The sequence below is a fragment of the Mesoplodon densirostris genome, chromosome 2 (genome assembly GCF_025265405.1).
Source record: "Mesoplodon densirostris isolate mMesDen1 chromosome 2, mMesDen1 primary haplotype, whole genome shotgun sequence".
Taxonomy (NCBI): Eukaryota; Metazoa; Chordata; class Mammalia; order Artiodactyla; family Ziphiidae; genus Mesoplodon; species Mesoplodon densirostris.
In genome coordinates, this window is record NC_082662.1 from 103575071 (window position 1) to 103598212 (window position 23142).

General features: G+C 35.8%; 2 protein-coding genes across 3 annotated transcripts in view; both read left to right on the forward strand.

Moving 5' to 3' along the window:
* The first annotated feature begins 1297 nt into the window (after positions 1-1297).
* LOC132503510 (bile acid receptor-like) lies at positions 1298-15039 on the forward strand. Its single transcript, XM_060119990.1, has 9 exons — positions 1298-1361; positions 3186-3548; positions 5553-5705; positions 6363-6505; positions 6600-6704; positions 6841-6937; positions 7811-7942; positions 8350-8465; positions 14827-15039. The coding sequence occupies exons 1-9, from the start codon at positions 1298-1300 to the stop codon at positions 15037-15039; spliced, it is 1386 nt and encodes a 461-aa protein (XP_059975973.1).
* A 733-nt stretch (positions 15040-15772) lies between these two features.
* The window catches only part of SYCP1 (synaptonemal complex protein 1), a 183178-nt gene continuing 175808 nt past the window's right edge, over positions 15773-23142 (forward strand). For both annotated transcript variants that reach the window (XM_060086663.1, XM_060086670.1), the window contains exons 1-6: positions 15773-15880; positions 16972-17056; positions 17233-17276; positions 17451-17507; positions 18645-18809; positions 19536-19603. In XM_060086663.1, coding sequence (XP_059942646.1) covers positions 15773-15880; positions 16972-17056; positions 17233-17276; positions 17451-17507; positions 18645-18809; positions 19536-19603 — 527 coding nt within the window. The remainder of the gene's footprint in view (positions 15881-16971; positions 17057-17232; positions 17277-17450; positions 17508-18644; positions 18810-19535; positions 19604-23142) is intronic.

Sequence of the window (23142 nt, forward strand, 5' to 3'; positions counted from 1 at the left end):
TGTTCCATTCAGCACTTCTTCTACATGACTGTCGGAGACTGTGAGATTTAAGTACTTTTAAAGGAACCTAGAGCCTATTAAGTAATACAGGAGACAAATTTCAGAGATATTACTATTTTAATCATCTTCACGAATGTAGAAACCTTTGCCATGACCTCATCATATGAGAAATAAATCTAAGTAAAAGATTTTTCAATATAATCTCAGAAGCTATCTCAGAAGTTTGTCATGTATATCTTTTGGTATGTTTTAAAACCCATTTTCTTCTTTTTTGGTTCTTTTAAAAGGTGAAAACAGTCTTTACCTTCGAATAGAGAGGATAAAGCTATAAAATATCATGGACTCTAGAGTGACCTTTATTTTCTTTTAATAATTTCCAATTTCTTTAACGGTGATTTCCTGTTTAAGTCTATTCAAAGATGCATTATTTTTGGAGATCCTACCTAGGAAATAACAAAAATAGTTTTTTTCCCATAAGGGATTGTCTTAGATTTTGAATAATTTTCCCTCATAATAGCTTATGATTTTTAGTCTTTACTATTAAAAATAAAACACTTTTTCAGTAATCAAAAAACTATTTTCATTAGTCATGCAGAACCAAAATTAATGTTTTAATGCTTAGCATATCACAGTGCTATGAAAGATATTTACAAAGGACTTAGAAGATTAAATAAAGTGCTATGAAAGCCATTCTTTTCCTACTCTTTAATTTCCTTCATGAAAAAGTGTAATTTTTCTTCCTAATTCATCTAAATTTAGAACACTGAGATCTAGAGAAACTATTAGAATAATAATTATACGACTCAGTTATTAAGTCAAGAACTGTGCTGGATTTTAAACACATTAATTAAACTCTCCCAATAACTTGGCTAGGTGTGTTTCATTCTTTCGCTTCTACAAATGAGGAAACTAAGGTTCAGGGAGGTGTAAAAATGACCATAAATAAGTGGTAAATGCAGTGTATGAAGTCTAACTCCAAAGCTTGGTACCCTTTCAAGAGCCATAATGATTATTACCAAGATTTAAGTTATTTTAAAGAACTGAGCAATAAGAAATTGTCTGAATTAAATAATTTGGTATGTAGAGATATGAAAAATCAATATTCTTCCAGTTAAAGTGTAAATATAAATGTCTTGTATAAAGTCTGCTAAATTCTTTATTTTTCAAAAACAGTATTATACTTGTATCAAATCATACTGATTTGATAATCATACTTTCAAAAAGTCTACAAAATTTTTGTTTCCTTCAGGTTCTATTTTAGCATCTACTAATGAAGAAGTGAAAATTGGACCAGAGAATGGCCAGTACTTATGTCACTGCATCTGATGGGTATTGTCTTGCTGAACCAGTGCAGTACTATGGTGTGTAAAAAAACCCCACAGTATAATAGTTAATAAAACTTTTTGTTTTTGGTGGGAATTATGGTTAATCAGAGGGCTTTTTTAAAAAAAGAAATTAACAAATGAACCAAAGACTTTCAATTACTCCCTACCAGAGAATATAATTACTTTCAAAAATCAGAAATACCAAAATGCTGTAAGCCAGAATCAAATGTAAAGAAGAAAAAGCACAGTAGTCTAAAATTGTATTCAATTTTTAAAAATAGAATTAGCATGCAAATTATAAGTTATTTTTAGGGGTTAGCTGAAGCTAGTTCACATGCAATTTAGAAAATGTAGTTCAGAGTAGTTATTCAATGTACTTGAAACTTTAATCTTAATATAAGATTTTTATCAAAGGGAAAGAAATAGAAAACAGAGTGCAAGAGACAATAGGATTTTTCTCCAAAAAGACCAAGATTATAATATGAATTGAATTTTAAATGCAGTTTTCTTTTATATTATACTTTGAACTCTGATTTCCATGCCAATGGAACATCAGCCAGTACTCTGCAGTCTTTTGATACTCAGCCAAGAAGGGCCCTCTTCTTTAAATAAAAGTTACATTATTTTTAGTGATAAATTTTCTTCTTATATCAGGCTGTTATTGGTATTTATTCAACACTTTGCATTGGATTGGATGCTATCAGATTGCAAATAATTTATGTGAATTAATAGAAATTATACTGTTTACCAATCTTGGGGGTAGAATTTTGAGGGTAAGAGTAAGTCTAATCACCTTGTGATTCAGCACCAGGAAAAGTACAAATATTACTAGATACAGACATAGAGCAACTAAGTATTCCTGGGTCTCTTTGGAGCCAATTTTCTGGATTGATTTCAGTAATCCTTCAGAAAACAGAAAGTAAGTTGGTGTTTGGGAGCTTCTGATAATAACAATAAAGATACACATTAAGTATCATTTTGTATTTTATACATGCTTTTGCATATCACATTTTATTTCATTCTTTTTTTTTTTTTTTTTGTGGTATGCGGGCCTCTCACTGTTGTGACCTCTCCCATTGCGGAGCACAGGCTCCGGACGCGCAGGCTCAGCGGCCACGGCTCACGGGCCCAGCTGCTCCATGGCATGTGGGATCTTCCCGGACCGGGGCATGAACCCGTGTCCCCTGCATCGGCAGGTGGACTCTCAACCACTACGCCACCAGGGAAGCCCTATTTCATTCTTATAGTCACCCTCCGGGGTAGGTAAGTTTATCACCAGATAATTGAATTGCTAGACAATAAAACAGAAAAGAAACTAGTAATTTAAATCAGGTCTACAAATGGCGAAGGAGAGTGTTAAGGTATATTAAATGGGGAGTTTAAAGAATTTATTTTTTGCTTGAAATAACCAGATAACTGGTATAATTATATTTTAGTTTGATTTTTTTCGGTGGGGGAGGTGGGATAATTTATTAATTCATCTCTTTACTGATCTGATTGCATTGAAAACAATTTTATTCGCAACAAAGAAAATACAGAAACTGGGGAAAAGCTTTCATTTCAAACTCTGGGAAATATTCATTTCTACTTAAGGAAATAGAATGCATTGGTATGTAAGCCATTAACAACCCTTTCTCGGAGCTCTTGAGCAACCTCTGCATACTTCTGGGGTGGCAGCATTTATCATGCATTGCAATTCAGTTTACTGTCTGCTGCTCATGCTGGACAGCAAGTCCCTGGGATGTATTGGACATGTTGAACTAACTCTGTTCTTTGAATGTAAAACTCTTTGAAATTTGAAAAATAAATTGACTTTCACCATTTTGTGTGTGTGTGTGTGTGTGTGTTAAATAAAACTAGATACTTTGCCAGAACAAATCAATTATCAGCTGTACAACACTGATTTTCAAGAATCACCTTATTGCCAGTATTCTACTGTCCAGTTTCCTCCAGCTCTACAGTCCCAGTCTTTACAAAGTCATTTCAACTCTCATAGCTTGGATCCACCGTTCAGTGGGGGAGAGTATGGACTTCTTTCCTGTGAATTAAATAAATCCACTTACATGGTTGCCCACGATGCTGAAGATGGTTACCCTGGAATAAAAAGGTCCAGAATAACTCATTCTTCCATTCGTATTAAGGGACAGGAAGAACTCTGTGTAGTTTGCGGTGATAAAGCATCAGGATATCATTACAATGCACTTACTTGTGAAGGTTGCAAAGGTAAGGATAAAGTTAAAACTTTAATCCTAGTGTTCACTGAAGAGTCATGAAATTTTAAGCATGTAAGAGTACTCTCTTTAAAATGTGAAACATAAAATCAAGGAGAGCCATTGATATGTTTAAAGTGATCAATCTGTGGGTTCAAAGATGTGAGAATGGAATTTAATGAAGTTTTGATTTGGTTTTCTTTTTAATTTTGATGAAGACTTTTACATTTAAATATAAAATTCAAAATATTTATGTGGCAGAAAGTTTGCATGTTCCTAGGTGAATCTGATGTTGGAATAAAAATGTCTTTTAAAAAGATCTGAATGTTAACTATTACATCTCATATGGCTGGTATAATTCGTGAATTAGGAAGAAATTTCAATTAAATGACTTCTAAGATTCTATCTAAGTCTATTTGTTGGAAATGCTTTTAAAAAATATTTATTTATTTTATTTTATTTTTTAATTTTTGGCTGTGTGGGGTCTTAGTTGTGGCACGCGGGATCTCCACTGCGGCCTGCAGGACTTTGGTGCGTTGCGTGGGCTATTTGTTGTGGTGCATGGGCTTCTCTCTAGTTGTGGCGTGTGGGTTTTCTCTCTCTAGTTGTGGTGCTTGGGCTCCAGAGCACGTGGACCCTGGAGTTCGAGGCACGCGGCCTCTCTGGTTGAGGTGGGCGGGCTTAGTTGCCCCGCGGCATGTGGGATCTTAGTTCCCCAACCAGGGATCGAACCCGTGTCCCCTGAATTGGAAGGCAGATTCTTTACCACTGGACCACCAGGGAAGTCCCAGGAATGCTTTTTTGAAAACAAATGGGAGGTCTACCACTGAAGATCATCATTGATATTGGCATGGAGTAAGGAGTAAAATAGTCCTTGATGAAGTTTTGATGTTTTGAAACACTTCTGCATTTTTAAAATTCACAAATGAAATATTGGGGCAGAACCTGGAAATGATTAGATCAATACAGCACTAGGTAAACGTGTCTAGAAGTTCAATGTGAAATCTTATTGTCAGAATCTCACACTCACCCCACACAAAAAATAGCCAAACGAAGACTAAGGGAAAGGAGGTACCAGCTTTATGAGTAGAATAGCTGGGCCAGTATTTGCTTATTCTTAAAATGCATGGCCTTGCTGTTAAAACTAAGTTGAAGAATGAGGCATAGTTCAGAAACCTAAGCTGAACTTTCTATTCCCTTTGCTGAATCTAAGTCATGAAACTCCCACTCTCAAGCGTGTCTACAGAAAGAGTATGGCAGGCTTCTAATTGGGGTATTGACTAACTTTGTCAACTTCACTGCTTGGAATGGAATAAGAGGAAGATAGCAGGGATTATTGTACAGGAATGGGAAATGAAACAGGAAATGGGAAGAGACTGCTATGCATGGATTTAGGAAAATGTAGAATCTCTACACCTCTCCCCAGCATGCACAAACACACACACACACACGCACACACACACACAAAACAGCCCATTCAACGTCTTGGACTAAATAAATTAGCAATATGTTCTCATCTAGGGAAGTGCTAAAAAGGAAGAAGGACAGAGGAGTAAGTTTGGAAGAATTATCTCTTCCTTTATGAGTTGAGGTAGAAATGTGAGGCGAGAAAGAGAGGTTTCCTTATAGTTTTATTTTACTTGAGCACATATTCCTTCTAGGGAACCTTGAGAGATGTGTCATGGAATCTTGATATTCTGTAAAATATAGTTTTAAAATGCTTTTAGATGGTATATTATAACCATAGAAAATAGAGTTGTTTTAATGTGTTGGGGTTATTTAGTTTAATTTCCAGATAGATTATTGACAGGAACAACCATGGAATAAGATATATCAAATAGGAGAGGATTAAAACAATTATCCAGATAAATGTATATTAAACCAAACCTTCTTACTGAGGGAAAAAACATTTTATTGAAATAATTTAGTTAACTTGATTACTTTTACTATGAAGGTTAAAAACAAGTAACTAGAAATACCTAATAGTAAAAATTTAAAAACTCTCCTTTGTTATTAGGGTTTTTTCGATGTAGCATCATCAAAAATGAAGTATATCGTTGCAAGAATGGTGGTCACTGTGAAATGGACATGTACATGCGTAGAAAATGTCAAGAGTGCAGACTAAAAAAGTGCAAGGCAGTAGGAATGTTGGAAGAATATAAGTGCCATTGTGTTTTATTTTTTAGGGGGATTTTAGTTTTTCTTACCTTACTAGGAACTTACGTTCTTCAAGTTATTTTGAACATATTTGAAAATAACATATTTGTCTGGATTTAAGCTATTTCTCCAGCAACTGCTAAATTAGGATAGCCAGTTACCAATCTAGGTAATTATTTCCATAAAATCTGTTCTATACTATATTGCTCTAACTTTGGTAATAATCATATTTTCTTCTTAATTGGAAATCCTTGTATTTTTATATTACTTAACCTAAAGTTATATAATTCAACTACAAAAAGCAGAATTTTAAATTAGTGGTTTCCCTTCAATGTACCAATTAACATTCTGTTGCTTCCAAGATATAATTAATGTGGAAATTTCTCTAACATAAAAAGGTCTAAATTTATAATTTGGAGATGGAAAATTAATTTTTAATTTATGTCTAGGATGACTGTGTAGTTTTAAGTAGACAGGTAGTTGTGGAAGGAAAAGAAGTAAGTAATGTAAATTTAACTGCTGTTGTACATGCTTACCAAAAAAGAAAGGTTCTTTGTGAAAAGGCAAGTTCATGATCACATATGTGTACAATGTAAGACAATTTTCATCAAATCCTATAATGTTATTTGTTGTACCCAAAATATTTTATGTGAATTTTGTAATATCACAGGTTTGCTCACAGAAATTCAATGCAGATCAAAGAGACTTCGAAAGAACTTTAAGCAGAAGAATAATTTTTACTCTAACATCAAAGTGGAAGAGGAGCGGGTAAACAACAAGCTTGTGTCACCTACCACTAGATCTGGAAAAGTGGCAAGACTCTCCTTAAAAAATTTCTTGTTTCTTTAATGATGATGTCTTGTTTAATAGGTATGCATTATAGTTTTCCCCCTCTATTTTCTTACAGATTCAGGAAAGCATGGAACTAACTCAAGAGGAACATCAGCTCATTAACAACATTGTGGCCGCTCATCAAAAATATACAATTCCATTAGAAAAAACAGGAAGATTTGTATGTGTTCATTACTGGCAAGAAATAATTTGTAATTAATTATGTTAGAAAATAACAGCAAAATCAGAAAACTTTAAAATTTAAACAGTTATTTGAAAGAAAAAAATTATTAATCTTATTTCTTTTTGTTGGTTAGCTGCAGGGATATGCAAATCCTGAACTGATCTTGCGACTCTCAGAGACAGTTGTCCTACATATACAGAAGTTAATGGATTTCACCAAGAGACTCCCGGGTAATCACTTTATCTTTGGAAAAAATTAAAGTAATTTAATACGTAATTTTTTAAAAGTTCCTTGTTTTAAAGGAAGGTGGCATTTTAAGAAAACAAAACCCTCTATTTTTCTACCAAAACTGCTTCTAAATTTAAAAACATGTTTACTTTGTTTGCTTTAATCAGTCAGTTGGATGAAAATATAAATATTTTAAAACATTATTCAAGTGACTTCAAAGACTTAGAGTTAAGACAGACTATGATTGGTTGTATGTTTTATTTTTATTTTGGGAAATAAATTGTTTTTGTTTTTTAGATAAAACAGGAAACAAAATTCCCTGTACCATACCAAAAAAAAAAAAAAAAAAAAGGTGAAGCCACTGTTGGCCAAAACTTAGCTATCTACTTACGTGCACAGGTAACTCTCTGTGAAAATAAATTCTTCAACACTAAACCAACTATGTTAAATTTGCTCTTGCCATAGGAAATTATTATTACCTGGTTCTGATTAAAGTGCCCCAAAATAGTACCATGTGGAATCATAATTATTCTAAGGGAACAGTTAAGATTCATATCATTAGTAAATAATATAAAAATGTTAAATCCTGGGCTTCCCTGGTGGCACAGTGGTTAAGAGTCCGCCTGCCGATGCAGGGGACACGGGTTCGTGCCCTGGTCCGGGAAGATCCCACATGCTGCAGAGTGGCTGGGCCCATGAGCCATGGCCGCTGAGCCTGCGCGTCCGGAGCCTGTGCTCCGCAACGGGAGAGGCCACAACAGTGAGAGGCCCGCGTACCGCAAAAAAAAAAAAAAAAAAAAAAAAAGTTAAATCCTATACCTGAAAATTATCTTTTCATTATTTACTTCAAACAATTATGTGATCTTTTCGTAAAGGATTTGAAAATTTGACCAGTGAGGATCAGACTGCATTACAGAAGGGATCAAAAACTGAAGTGATGTTCCTTCATGTGGCCCAAATTTACAGTCAAAAAGAATGTCTTTCATCAACTTCTGAAAGCAAAAAAGGTCAACTAACTCAATCTTAATGTTAATAGTTACTATTAAATTTAGCAACAGATTATATAACATTGAGCTATTTTTTATTTTATTTTTATTGTACTAGTTAGTGTACAAATAAGTACTTCATAATAGTGGTTTATAGTTTTCCAATTCATTGTTCTAGCCTTTGTTTTTCTTTTAAAGAAAGCCATTCTTCTTATATAGTATCATAGAAAACACATTTTTGGAGGGTATTCTATATAATGTTTATATAAAGCATGAACTATTATTCTAGATTCATGTGTCAGTAATAAAAATTATAAAGTTACCATTTGTTGGGAACGTTTCCTGTTTAACAGAGGTTAGAGAGATTGACTTTACTATCTGAATAAAGATTTAAAAAAATCAGACTTTATAGTTTTTCCCTTAACTAGGTACTATGAAAATATCAGATCATTCACTGAATTGTCATGATCAAAGTCGTGATAGAAGTGCTATTTATCCTATGGAAACATTTTGCGATGAAGATTGTCCTTCGGCTATGCTGACAGTTAATATTATATATAATACAAAATATTGTATTGGATGGAAAAAATTTGTCAGACATGTTTCATTTTCTTGTACTGCTTTGAGAAAATATGATAATGACAATATGACTCTGCACTGTGCTCTGATGAAAATACATTTGATATTAATCTTTTTAGGTATTGCTGAAGAATTTATTACTACACTATTACTTCTGTAGAAGAATGAGTGAGCTTAGTATTACTAATAGTGAATATGCTCTGCTTGCAGCCACAACAGTGTTTTTTTCAGGTAAAAAACTATTTAGCAGTAAAAATTTGGATTAAGTTTGGCAATGAAATCATGAAGATTGTGGTTATTTTATTACTCATTGATTCCAAATGTACCAATTTTCATCAAAATAGCCTTCTCTATAAAGGCATTCCCTTCAGCTTACAAACATGCTGTAATTTCTTGCATCTTAAAAAAATGCCTTTTTTAAAAAACATCTTTATTGGAGTATAATTGCTTTCCAATGGCGTGTTAATTTCTGCTTTTATAACAAAGTGAATCAGCTATACATATACATATATCCCCATATCCCCTCCCTCTTGCATCTCCCTCCCACCCTCCCTATCCCACCCCTCTAGGAGGTCACAAGGCACCGAGATGATCTCCCTGTGCTATGTGGCTGCTTCCCACTAGCTATCTTATTTTACATTCGGTAGTGTATATACGTCCATGCCACTCTCTCACTTCGTCCCAGCTTACCCTTCCCCCTCCCCGTGTCCTCAAGTCTGTTCTCTACATCTGTGTCTTTATTCTTGTCCTGCCCCTAGGTTCTTCAGAACCATTTATTTTTTAGTTTCCATATATATGTGTTAGCATATGGTATTTGTTTTTCTCTTTCTGACTTACTTCACTCTGTATGACAGAGTCTAGGTCCATCCACCTCACTACAAATAACTCAATTTCGTTTCCTTTTATGGCTGAGTAATATTCCATTGTATATATGTGCCACATCTTCTTTATCCATTCATCTGTTGATGGACATTTAGGTTGCTTCCATGTCCTGGCTATTGTAAATATTGCTGCAATGAACATTTTGGTACATGACTCTTTTTGAATTATGGTTTTCTCAGGGTATATGCCTGGTAATGGGATTGCTGGGTCATATGGTAGTTCTATTTTTATTTTTTTAAGGAACATCCATACTGTATTCCATAGTGGCTGTATGTATATCTTCTTTGGAGAAGTGTCTACTTAGGTCTTCTGCCCATTTTTGGATTGGGTTGTTTGTTTTTTTGATATTGAGCTGCATGAACTGCTTGTATATTTTGGAGATTAATCCTTTGTCAGTTGCTTCGTTTGCAAATATTTTCTGCCATTCTGAGGGTTGTCTTTTCATCGTGTTTATGGTTTCCTTTGCTGTGCAAAACTTTGAAGTTTCATTAGGTCCCATTTGTTTATTTTTGTTTTTATTTCCATTTCTCTTGGAGGTGGGTCCAAAAGGATCTTGCTGTGATTTATGTCATAGAGTGTTCTGCCTATGTTTTCCTCTAAGAGTTTTATAGTGTCTGCCCTTACCTCAAGTCCCCTTTCAGCTATTCTCCTCTTTCTCTGTTCCACATTATAGCAAAAAAAAAAAAAAAAAAAAAAATTAAGAGTTGTATATACTCCTGCCTCCATTTCTCTCTTCTCATTTACTTCTGAATCCAGTGCAGTCAGATTTTGTCCCCTCCTTTCCCTTCCACCATAACTTATCAAAATCTTCAGTAATTTGTCATTGCAGATTCCAGTGGTCAATTCTTAGTCTTCATCTTACTTGACCCGTGAGCTACATTTGACAGAGCAGATCACTCCCTCTTTCTTAGAACACTTAACATTTGGTTTCAGTTGATCACTCCCTCCTTCTTGAAATGATATTTTTTTCACTTGATTTCCAGGACATTTCACTCTCTTGGTTTTCCTCCTCAGTTGCTGCTCTTTCTGTCTCCTTTGTTAATTCCCCCTCATCTCCCACACTGATAAATGTTAAAATGTCCCAGGACTCAGTTCTCTTTTTTCCTATGTGCACTTCCTTTGAAATTTCATCTTATCTCATGGCTTTAAATGACATCTAGAGGCTGACAACTCCCACATTATATACCAACCTGGACTGCTATCCTAAGCTCCATTAAACAGCCTACTCAAGATTTCAATTTGGATGTTTAGTAGGCATATAAAATTTAACATGTCTGAATGTGAACTCCTGATTGCCCCCTGATTCTCCTATATTCTTCCTCCATCTCTACTAAATGGCATCTCCATCCTTCAAGTTGTATAAGCCAAAATTCTTGAAGTCATCCTTCACTTCTTTTTCTCTTATACCCATTATCAAATATGCAACAAGTCTTGTTGGCTATAGCCTCAAAATAGATCCAGAACTCAACCACTTCTTACTGTCTCTGTCCCTGCCATCCTAATAAAACTACTAACTCACTTTCCTGTTTTTGCCTTTGCCTTCCTAGGGTCTATTCTTTATACAGTAGCCAGAGTGATTCTTTGACAACATAAGCCAGATTATGTCATTCCTCTGCTCATAACCCTATAATGGCTTTTTATTTTACACAGTTTAAAGCCAAAATTCTTTCTATCGGTGTCTATTACTATTCCTTTTGCTCACACCACCACAGCCACACTGCTTTTGATGCATATGTTGCCTGTAAATTTCAAGCAGTCTCCTTCCACAGCTTCTACTGTACTTGACAAATCTTCTGCTTGGAAAGTTCTTTCCTAGATAGTTTCATGGCTCCTTCTTCACCATCCTGGATCTCTGCTAAATGTCATCTTATCTCTGATTACCCTTTTAAAAATAGCTACTGCCCCCTCCCCCAATTCTTATCCCGTACTCTCGCTTATTGTTGTCATATATATATATATATATATATTTTTTTGCTGTACGCGGGCCTCTCACTGTTGTGGCCTCTCCCGTTGCGGAGCACAGGCTCCGGACGCGCAGGCTCAGCGGCCATGGCTCACGGGCCCAGCCGCTCCGCGGCATATGGGATCCTCCCAGACCGGGGCACGAACCTGTATCCCCTGCATCGGCAGGCGGACTCTCAACCACTGCGCCACCAGGGAGGCCCTGTTGTCATATATTTTTATTTAAAAAATGTGTATATGTCTCTTTCCTCCCCTACTCCTCCCAGACCCAAAAAATAAGCTCAATCAGGGCAGGAAATTTAGTCTCTGTTCACTGCTGTATCTCTAGCACAATGACTGGATGAGTGAATGCTGTCTGATCATTAAGAAATACTCTTCATAGAGTATTATGAAGATTAAATAAAACATTGCATAGAAGCAAGTTACCTGGCATAAAATCTGACATATATTAAAGGTTCAGTAAATATTTTCTATTTTTATTATTTAAAACTGTATTGTTTTAAATTAATTCATTATCTTCTACCGTTTTCCAATATTCATTAAGATATATGTGATAATGTTTTTCAGATCATCCATGCATTACAAATAAGCAACATGTGGAAAATTTACAAGAACCAGTTTTACAAATTTTGTACAAATATTCAAAAATTTATCATCCAGAAGACCTATAGCATTTTGCTCATCTCATAGGGAGGCTCACTGAACTGAGAACACTGAATCACAACTACTCAGAAATACTTAGCATTTGGAAAACAAAGGACTCCGAATTGGCTAGTTTACTCTCTGAGAAATGGAATTTGTATTCACTTTGATGAAATTTTAGAATGTTGCGGTTTGTCTTAAACTTCCTAAATCTAGATTGTTTATGCTATGATCAAAGGATACTGATTTGAAAAACATGAACAGAATTGCTGTTACGAATATATCGCCATAAAATGGACATCATCAAGGGCTCATCAAATTTTGTGGAATATAGGATCACCACTAGAGGGAAATCTAGTATCCTTTTCAAGATTCGTCCCCAAAGAAGCAATGGTTATTGTTACTGCACGGTTCGTTCAGAAAGGAGTAGTACTAAATAGAGTTCTTACCTGAAGAAACTCTCCTTTTTTTCATTTAGGAGAAAATTGAATGAAAATATATATATTATTTGAAGACATAAAAGAGATTATTTAGTGGAAACAGTTGTAATCAGAATAAAAGCAGTTGTGAACCTCTTTAAGGCTAGATTGATGGATAAGGAACTAACATTTTCAACTTATTTCTGTTATAGCATTTTATAAATTATTAAAGAGGAACAAAGCTTTGTTCAACTCTTACTTTTTCTTAATGTCTTTTTTTAAAGATTTTTTTTGATGCGGACCATTTTTAAAGTCTTTATTGAGTTTGTTACAATATTGCTAGTGTTTTATGTTTTTTTGGTTTTTTGGCCTCGAGGCATGTGGGATCTTAGCTCCCCGACTGGTGATCAAACCCGCACCCCCTGCACTGGAAGGTGAAGTCTTAACCACTGGACCGCCTGAGAAGTCCCTTAATGTCTTTAAAAAAGAGATCTTTTATAAGCCCCAATTAAAAATTTTGTCATGGCAAGATACTGAAAAAATTAAAATGACAAAATATGTTAACATACGTTGGGAAATTCAGCACAATTTAATGCTCATTCTGGTAGACAATATTCTGATATTTTTACCAACACCTTTTGCAGAAAAAATAAAGTTCTTAAAACCTGAAATCTTACCACAAATATTTTAATCCTTGTAAGAATAAGATTAACGTTAAAAATTTTTCATGTGAAATACATGAAAGTGAGAAATTCTATGGAAGCACAATTGTTTTGAAAGACTGGATCTGATTAAATAAAATACTGTGATTTTAAGTTAATTTAATACTAGGAATAGCATTTTGTTTTCAATACAGAAAAAAGACCATAGTTGAATATTCCACTGTTGTAAAACTTAAAAAAATTGGAATATTGAATTTATACCCTCAACTTATAAAATATATTAATTAAATGTATCAATTATTCCCCCCAGGGGTTATCTTGTGCATTTATTCTTGGTATCATCTCTTGAAGGGAGTATTTTATCTTTTTTAGGGTATCTAGACTGTTTCATGTAAAATGAAAGCCTTACACTGGATCATTCTTTCTAGCTCAAAATGTAATTTTATCAGAAACTGTTCCATCTGATAGGTTAAATTTATACAAAATGAGTTACTTAAAAATATTACTAAACTCCTTTGGAAAAGCATCAATTATATTGTAGTACATGGAGAAAGTTAGAAAACAAAGTCAATATGTTGAAAACAGAATTCATTGTCTTATTGCTCAAACCTAGGTACCTAGCACCCACAATATTTATTGTGTCTAGTAGTGCAAGTCTGAAACCAGGCAGTCATCTTAGACTTATCTCTTTTGCTGCTCACTTTATTGTTATTATTATTTTTTTTTGCGGTACCCGGGCCTCTCACTGTTGTGGCCTCTCCCGTTGAGGAGCACAGGCTCCAGATGCACAGGCTCAGCGGCCATGGCTCATGGGCCCAGCCGCTGTGCGGCATGTGGGATCTTCCCGGACGGGGGCAAGAACCCGTGTTCCCTGCATCGGCAGGCAGACTCTCAACCACTGCGCCACCAGGGAAGCCCTGCTACTCACTTTAAAAAAGCCATCAAATCTTATTAATTTTTCTTCCTAAATATCTTTTACATTTGACACATTTTCTTCATCTTTACTGGCACTGTCATAGCTCAGGTCTCATACCTTACTCACCCAGGCTATTAAAAATGTCTCCCTAACTCCAGTCTCATAAACCTAAACCATTTTTCATACTACAAATTTTCTTCTGAACTTGATCATGCCCCCTTTTCCGTTCAAACTTCCTCAAGATTCCCATCCATAAAGGCTAAAATCCAAAAGCCTTCGAGAGGCCTTCACATCTGCTAAGTCTCCAGTCTCATCATTTTCCCATTTGCGTCCTCACACACCTACACCGCATTGCCTGGACTCACTCACTCTTGGACTCATCTCTCTCACGACTCCAGCGCCTTTGCCTACCGTCCCTCAGCCGGGAACACCCCTTCCCGCATTCACTATCTAGCCAACGCTCTATTCACCCTTCTGTTTTCTACGGAAGCAGTAACAAAGGTGTACCACATCCGTGAAGCTCTTTCCTGACTCCCAAGCCACTGTAAAGTCCACTGTCCCTTTCTAAGGGTCCCAACAACCCTTAGAAAATTACTACCATTAAATGATTACAGGGGGTTATAATTATCTGTTTGCACTTGTTTCTTCCCTAAGACTGTGAGCTCTTCTTAGAGGACAGAAATAGATTTTTCACTCTCAGCTCCATTCTATCACAGCACCTGATAGTTTTCCTCACATTCTTTAACAATAGGAGAAGCTTAAAGGAGGCCAATCAATTCTAAGGAGAAAGAGTATCCAGGGAAGAATTGCTACTAAGGTAAAGGGAAATCTCGCGAGATGTAGGTCTTGCGCCACGGGCCACCGGAGATCGCCGACCGTTATTTAGGCGTTAAACCGCCAACCGCCCTGCACCTCCTCCCTCCTGGCCGCTCGGCCGGAGCGATTTCCCGCCTTTTCCGAGGTTCGGAGGCAGAAGTTCGTGTTGGTTCTTTCTGCTGCCCTAATAAGCAGCAGGTGGCGGTTCGCCTGAGCACCGAGCCTGCGGTTTCCCGCTAGTTCTTTAAAGGTAAGGGCAGGTGTGCCGAGTTCCCTCCCTGAGGATCGAGCCCAGAGCTGGGCGACGTTTTGTTACTGGCCCTGCCTCACGCAGGCAGCCCCCGGCGCCTTCTGCGTAGTCGCCTAAGCACCTCAACTAGTTCTTACCGGCGAGGTGATGCAATTTAACAGGGCTGGTGGGGCTTCCCTGGTGGCGCAGTGGTTGAGAGTCCGCTTGCTGATGCAGGGGACACGGTTTCGTGCCCCGGTCCGGGAAGATCCCACATGCCGCAGAGCGGCTGGGCCCGTCAGCCATGGCCGCTGAGCCTGCGCGTCCGGAGCCTGTGCTCCGCAACGGGAGAGGCCACAACAGTGAGAGGCCCGCGTACCGCAAAAAAAGAGAAAAAAGCTCGTTCTCTTAGACTGCTATGCTTCTCTTCCCTGTCAGTCTTTCCTAACAGGGCTGGTGGAGGTAACGGGCTGCCCGGCGATGATGCCTAGTTCGAGTTTCTCGATTATCCATCGACGTCGCCAGCGTGGCCATTGGTCGTGGGGGGATGGTGGGGACAAATAGGGGATGTTTCTGCTTTGAACACCACGGCAGTAAGGGACACCGTAGGCTTCCATGGTAGCAAATGTTTCACGCATTCCTTTATATACCCATTTATTATAGAATAAGTAGTGCATTAATGAAACAATGTAAAACACTTTCTCCCCCATCTTGAGCAATAGATAAATACGACTGGAAGAGAAAATGGAAAAGCAGAAGCCCTTTAAATTGTTTGTACCACCAAGATTAAGTAGCAGTCAAGTATCTGCAGTGAAACCTCAGACTTTGGGGAGAGATTCTAATTTCTTCAAGGTAAATTTGCACTTACTCATTCGGTAAATGAGGCAAAGTGAACTTTCTTACTGGTGATATCTTATAATTTTTTTCAGTAAATATGGTCTGATTTACCCAAGAATTTTGAATAACATTGCTTTGAATGAATAATGAGCACACTTAATGTGTTTAGGCATCGTTCATTTAAAGAAATAATCATTGGTGCTTTGGAATTCTGCATACACAATGGGACCTGCTTACTTTAATTCTTTTTCTTTAAATGATTTAAGGCAACTTATGAACATATACAATGAAATAGTAAAATATAAATTAGAAGAATATTAGGATCAAGGAAAATTAAGAAAATTTGGACAAATATGTTGACATACTGGTAAAAATCAGTGTTTGAGGTTAAAATTTGACTCTGAGCTTCTGGGTTGACAGGATAAATGGGAAATTCGTACGTGTAGTAGGTTCTTATAGGAAAGGAAGAATAGAGCTTTTTTTAGTAATTTATTTATGTGGGGACTTCCCTGTCGGTCCAGTGGTTAAGACTCTGAACTTTCACTGCAGGGGGCATGCATTCAGTCCCTGGTCAGGGAACTAAGAACCCGCAATATGCACAGTGCGGCCAAAAAAAAAAAAAATTACATTAAAAAAATAAATTTCTTATGTGGAACTTTATGTTGGAAATATGATGAAGCAATGAATATTTTAATTTTCTATGTTGTAGAAAAATTCTTATGTCTCTATAGCCAAAGAGTGTAACATTAAAATGCTATTCAGTGAAGAAAATTCTCAATTTTACCAGGGGAAAGATCATAATGAAACTGAAGAAAGCCAATATTCTAAGCTACTAATTAAAATCACTAAAATTATTCCTGAGTACTTACAAAGCATGTATCATGTAATTTTAGTTTAGCTTTCTCTTATAAGTGAAAATTAAAAATTTTTGCTTTGTTTACAGGGCAAAATCATTTGATATTTTTAACACTATGTATACATTAAAGGATTTACAATTATAGTCATTTTTTAAAGCAGATGTATACTGTATATGTAATTACATATTACACTGCTAGTTACTAGAGTGGTATGGGACAGTGTGTTTAAGAACTTCTTTGTGTTTCTAGGGTTTCAACAAATGTGTTGAAGATGATTTTGGTTTTCCATTTGCAATGACTAATCTCTCCAAAAATGGGAAAAACATTGATTCAGGTAGGAGACTAGAAAAGCAATGTATCACCTTACATAGAAGCATTTTTAAAATACACATTGCTCGATATCAAATAAGAGTATTATATTGATAGCCTTGACATTAAAGCTAGATATAATACTTAATATATAAAACAGGATGTTGGCATATTTAATTCCAGTTGTCTTTTATCTTGCAGATTCTGCTTTACAAAAAGTTGACTTTTTGCCCATGCTTGAACAGGTCAGTTAAGTATAGTGTATATAAATATAACCTGTTTAGATATTGAATTGCTTGCTTGAAAAAGAAAAAAAAATCTTTAGTTGTTGGATTACTAGTCTTCAGTATTTAATTGCTGCTATTTGGAAACTATCATCAGAAGTATTTTCTCATAGGAAAAATTTATTCATTTTTTAGGTTGATAATTCTGACAGTTGTCATTACCAGGAGGGACTAAAAGACGCTGATTTTGAGGTCAGAAGATTTCCCATCCATATTAAATTTCTTGTAATTGGAGTATCATTTATTATTACTTGTATTTATCTTTCTTTTGAAGCTTCAAAAGGATTAATATTTAGTTAAGGTTTTAAGTTATATTCTTTAAAACCTTTTCGCCACTTTGCTTTTCTTTTGAATTTGCTGAAACACTAAGCCTCTGTATTTTCCTGAGTTATAAAAGCGTGAATTCTTAAGGGGCAATTTAACTTTAAACCATAAAAATCAAGAATAGAAAAGGGGAGATGAATGCAATGTGTGAAAAGGTTGAGAATTAAGCCAGTATTTTACAAACAATTCTTGAATTAATAGGTATGATTGTTTGGCTGGTTTACTGTCTAAGGAATTTGTAGGTTATACTGTACTTTTGATTTTAGTTATAAAAATCATTCTTTCTTATGGCACATAGATGTCTTTAAAACAAACAGAAATTCCATGGCCTGCTAAAGTGCTATCTGTTTATTGCTGGGATTATGGTATCACAAATTTAGAAATATGGAATTTATTCATATATTTTGATAACAGAGCTATCAGCAAGGAGAAAGTAGCATGATTAAAAAAAAAAACAACCAAAACCTCTGACGTTTACTTTATAATGTGGAAAGGGATGATGCAGGAAATCCAAATAAAATCCAAATAAAACCTCAGGCTAAATGAAACATCTTGTGTTCATTATTATTTTTCTTGTCATTGTACCTTAAACTTCATATCCTTTCGTTAATCCTTAAGCTGTTTGTATAACCAAAATATTTCAAGACCATTGCTAAAATTGACACATTTCATGTAGAGTGATTCATTTTAGCTTTTAAGCAGCCAGATTCTCTCATTGACTTAAAGATTTCTAACTTCTGGCTTAGGCACATTTTGAAGTTATTTGATTTTATTCATCAAGGAATAACTTAGTCAGGTGACCAGTAACCTTAGTGAAGTAGCTAATATTGCCTTAGTAGTTAGAAAAAAGTTAATATAGCTTTCAGCATGGTATTAGGGCATAAATTGAGGAGAGATTTGGTCTCAACTATTAAGATACTCAAGGATATTTTCAATAGGCAGCTGTAGTTTGGTTATACTAAAATTTTGAACTATTAACAGTCTTTAAAACCTATTTTATAATAGAATTCAGAGCCAATGAGCAGACTATATTCAAAACTGTATAAGGAGGCTGAAAAGATCAAGAAGTGGAAAGTGAGTGTAGAATCTGAACTGAAGCAGAAAGAAAACAAGTTGCAAGAAAATAGAAAAACAATTGAAGCACAGCGGAAAGCCATTCAAGAACTACAGGTATAATGAAATTTGTAATTGAAAATATAGTATAGTAAATCTTATAATACTATTAAAACTAGAGTATTATTTCAGAGTAAGTTGTGTTTATCTTGTTTCTGCCATGTGGCTTTTAAGAATGGTGTTTTTTGAAGTTTCGTTAATATTAGTTGCATTTCAACTTTAGGATGAGCAGAAGACAGGCTGCACGAAACTTAATGCAAATGACTAGGGAAATAGTAATTTACTTTAGATAAAGATTGATGTAATGATTCTAATTATGGAATTTTAATTTTTATTGGTTCCTGTTACTGATGATGTTTTGTTTGATATGTCTTTTTTATTATATTAGAAAATGACATTATAGATAAAACTTTAAATTTGAAACTGTTTCGCTTCAATTTTATGGCATAGTGAAAGAAAAATTTTGAGAAAATGCAACATTGGGTTAGGAGAAAGAGAAAAATATCATTTCAAAATGTTTAGGGAAGATAATATCACATTAAAATATTGTTGGATACATTTTGGAGATAATTCAGCAAACCTAATTTTAGACTGATGAAAGTGAGACCCATATTCTTATAGGATATCCATAAGTGTGACAAAAAAATTCTTTTTTGTGTTCAAAGAAAATAATTCTTATAGACCATCATAGCATGTTAGCAAAGAAATGCTGCTTAATGAATATACTCATGTTTATTTTGCTAAGTAAAATGTGATGAACTGTTCTTCTCTCTTGTAAATTAGTTTGAAAATGAAAAAGTAAGTTTGAAATTAGAAGAAGGAATTCAAGAAAATAAAGATTTAATAAAAGAGTAAGTAATAATTTAATGAATTTGTTCTTTACAAATTTATTTTTTATTCTAAACTAATTATTAAAGTAATTTCTAAAAATTGAATGAGCTCTTTCTGTTGTATAATATTAATTGATATATAGAATTCTGTCTGGGTGCTGTGGAGAAAAGGAAGACATACCTATTTTACATTCTTGCATTTGGCAAACTGTGGTCACTGACTAATAACTTCTCACTTTTTAAAATGACAGGCAGGGGAAGCCATTACTTAGTGTTGATAAAGGTACCTGATAATCCTATATCTACAACTGCCTATGTATATTGTATACCTTTTTGTTTGACTATTGTTTTAGGTGAAACCCTTGCACAAGAGGGCTCAACTTAGTTCCAAGCTAATTCTCACTGTCAAATTCCTGTTTTTGCCAGTGACCCAATCATTCTTCCATTAACTTTGGCTTAAAACTTTAGAATCATCCTTTTTTTATTAATTACTTAATTTTATTTATTTAGTTTTGGCTGTGTTGGGTCTTCGTTGTTGCGCGTGGGCTTTCTCTAGTTGCGGTGAGCGGGGGCTACTCTTCGTTGCGGTGCGCGGGCTTCTCATTGCGGTGGCTTCTCTTGTTGCAGAGCATGGGCTCTAGGCGCATGGGCTTCAGTAGTTGTGGCTTGTGGGTTCTAGAGCGCAGGCTCAGTATTTGTGGCACACAGGCTTAGTTGCTCCACAGCATGTGGAATCTTCCCGGACCAGGGCTCCAACCCGTGTTACCTGCATTGGCAGGCAGATTCTTAACCACTGTGCCACCAGGGAAGTCCAAGAATTAGGTTTGTAGTTACTTGTTTTGATTTTACAAAACCAGTAACAATAAAAAGTTCCTCTGTCTAGAACAGTGGTTCTTAAACTTTAGCAAGCTTCAGAATTACCTGCAGAGCTTGTTAAAACACATGTCGTTGGCCTCTCCTCCCCTGCCAGAGTTTCTGATTCAGTGGAGTAGACTTAAGAATTTGTACTTCTAACAAGTGATGTGGATGCTGCTGGTGCAAGGATCATACATTTTTTTTTCTGCTTTATAACAAATTTAATCAGTTATACATATACATATGTTCCCATATCCCCTCCATTTTGCGTCTCACTCCCACGCTCCCTATCCCACCCCTCCAGGCGGTCACAAAGCACCGAGCTGATCTCCCTGTGCTATGCGGCTGCTTCCCACTAGCTAGCTACCTTCCGTTTGGTAGTGTATATATGTCCATGCCGCTCTTTCGCTTTGTCACAGCTTACCCTTCCCCCTCCCCATATCCTCAAGTCCATTCTCTAGTAGGTCTGTGTCTTTATTCCTGTCTTACCCCTATGTTCTTCATGATATTTTTTTTCTTAAATTCCATATATATGTGTCAGCATACAGTATTTGTCTTTCTCTTTCTGACTTACTTCACTCTGTATGACAGACTCTAGGTCTATCCACCTCATTACAAATAGCTCAATTTAGTTTCTTTTTATGGCTGAGTAATATTCTATTGTATATATGTGCCACATCTTCTTTATCCATTCATCCGATGATGGACACTTAGGTTGTTTCCAGCTCCGGGCTATTGTAAATAGGGCTGCTATGAACATTTTGGTACATGACTCTTTTTGAATTATGGTTTTCTCAGGGTATATGCCCAGTAGTGGGATTGCTGGATCATATGGTAGTTCTATTTTTAGTTTTTTAAGGAACCTCCATACCCTTCTCCATAGTGGCTGTACCAATTCACATTCCCACCAGCAGTGCAAGAGTGTTCCCTTTTTTCCACACCCTCTCCAGCATTTATTGTTTCTAGATTTTTTGATTATGGCCATTCTGACTGGTGTGAGATGATATCTCATTGTAGTTTTGATTTGAATTTCTTTAATGAGTAAAGACGTTGAACATCCTTTCATGTGTTTGTTGGCAGTCCGTATATCTTCTGTGGAGAAATGTCTATTTAGGTCTTCTACCCATTTTTGGATTGGGTTGTTTGTTTTTTTGTTATTGAGCTGCCTGAGCTGCTTATAAATTTTGGAGATTAATCCTTTGTCAGTTGCTTCATTTGCAAATATTTTCTCCCATTCTGAGGGTTGTCTTTTGGTCTTGTTTATGGTTTCCTTTGCTGTGCAAAAGCTTTTAAGTTTCATTAGGTCCCATGTGTTTATTTTTGTCTTTATTTCCATTTCTCTAGGAGGTGGGTCCAAAAGGATCTTGCTGTGATTTATGTCATAGAGTGTTCTGCCTATGTTCTCCTCTAAGAGTTTGATAGTTTCTGGCCTTACATTTAGGTCTTTAATCCATTTTGAGCTTATTTTTGTGTATGGTGTTAGGGAGTGATCTAATCTCATACTTTTACATGTCCCTGTCCAGTTTTCCCAGCACCACTTATTGAAGAGGCTGTCCTTTCTCCACTGTACATTCCTGCCTCCTTTATCAAAGATAAGGTGACCATTTGTGCGTGGGTTTATCTCTGGGCTTTCTATCCTGTTCCATTGATCTATCTTTCTGTTTTTGTGCCAGTACCATACTGTCTTGATTACTGTAGCTTTGTAGTATAGTCTGAAGTCAGGGAGCCTGATTCCTCCAGCTCCATTTGTCATTCTCAAGATTGCTTTGGCTATTCGGGGTCTTTTGTGTTTCCATACAAATTGTGAAATTTTTTGCTCTAGTTCTGTGAAAAATGCCAGTGGTAGTTTGATAGGGATTGCATTGAATCTGTAGATTGCTTTGGGTAGTAGAGTCATTTTCACAATGTTGATTCTTCCAATCCAAGAACATGGTACATCTCTCCATCTATTTGTATCATCTTTAATTTCTTTCATCAGGGTCTTATAGTTTTCTGCATACAGGTCTTTTGTCTCCTTAGGTAGGTTTATTCCTAGATATTATATTCTTTTTGTTGCAATGGTAAATGGGAGTGTTTCCTTGATTTCACTTTCAGATTTTTCATCATTAGTATATAGGAATGCCAGAGATTTCTGTGCATTAATTTTGTATCCTGCTACTTTACCAAATTCATTGATTAGCTCTAGTAGTTTTCTGGTAGCATGTTTAGGATTCTCTATGTATAGTATCATGTCATCTGCAAAGAGTGACAGCTTTACTTCTTCTTTTCCGATTTGGCTTCCTTTTATTTCCTTTTCTTCTCTGATTGCTGTGGCTAAAACTTCCAAAACTATGTTGAATAAGAGTGGTGAGAGTGGGCAACCTTGTCTTGTTCCTGTTCTTAGTGGAAATGGTTTCAGTTTTTCACCATTGAGGACGATGCTGGCTGTGGGTTTGTCATATATGGCCTTTATTATGTTGAGGAAAGTTCCCTCTATGCCTACTTTCTGCAGGGTTTTTATCATAAATGGGTGTTGAATTTTGTCAAAAGCTTTCTCTGTATCTATTGAGATAATCATATGGTTTTTCTCCTTCAATTTGTAAATATGGTGTATCACGTTGATTGATTTGCGTATATTGAAGAATCCTTGCATTCCTGGAATAAACCCCACTTGATCATGGTGTATGATCCTTTTAATGTGCTATTGGATTCTGTTTGCTAGTATT

Excerpts from the sequence above, each read along its gene's own strand:
- LOC132503510 (XM_060119990.1), top strand. The coding sequence starts at position 1,298 with ATGGCCAGTACTTATGTCACTGCATCTGATGGGTATTGTCTTGCTGAA. Across the intron at positions 6,705-6,840 it reads TAGAAAAAACAGGAAGATTT|CTGCAGGGATATGCAAATCC; the intron begins GTATGTGTTCAT and ends TTTGTTGGTTAG. Across the intron at positions 7,943-8,349 it reads AACTTCTGAAAGCAAAAAAG|GTACTATGAAAATATCAGAT; the intron begins GTCAACTAACTC and ends TCCCTTAACTAG.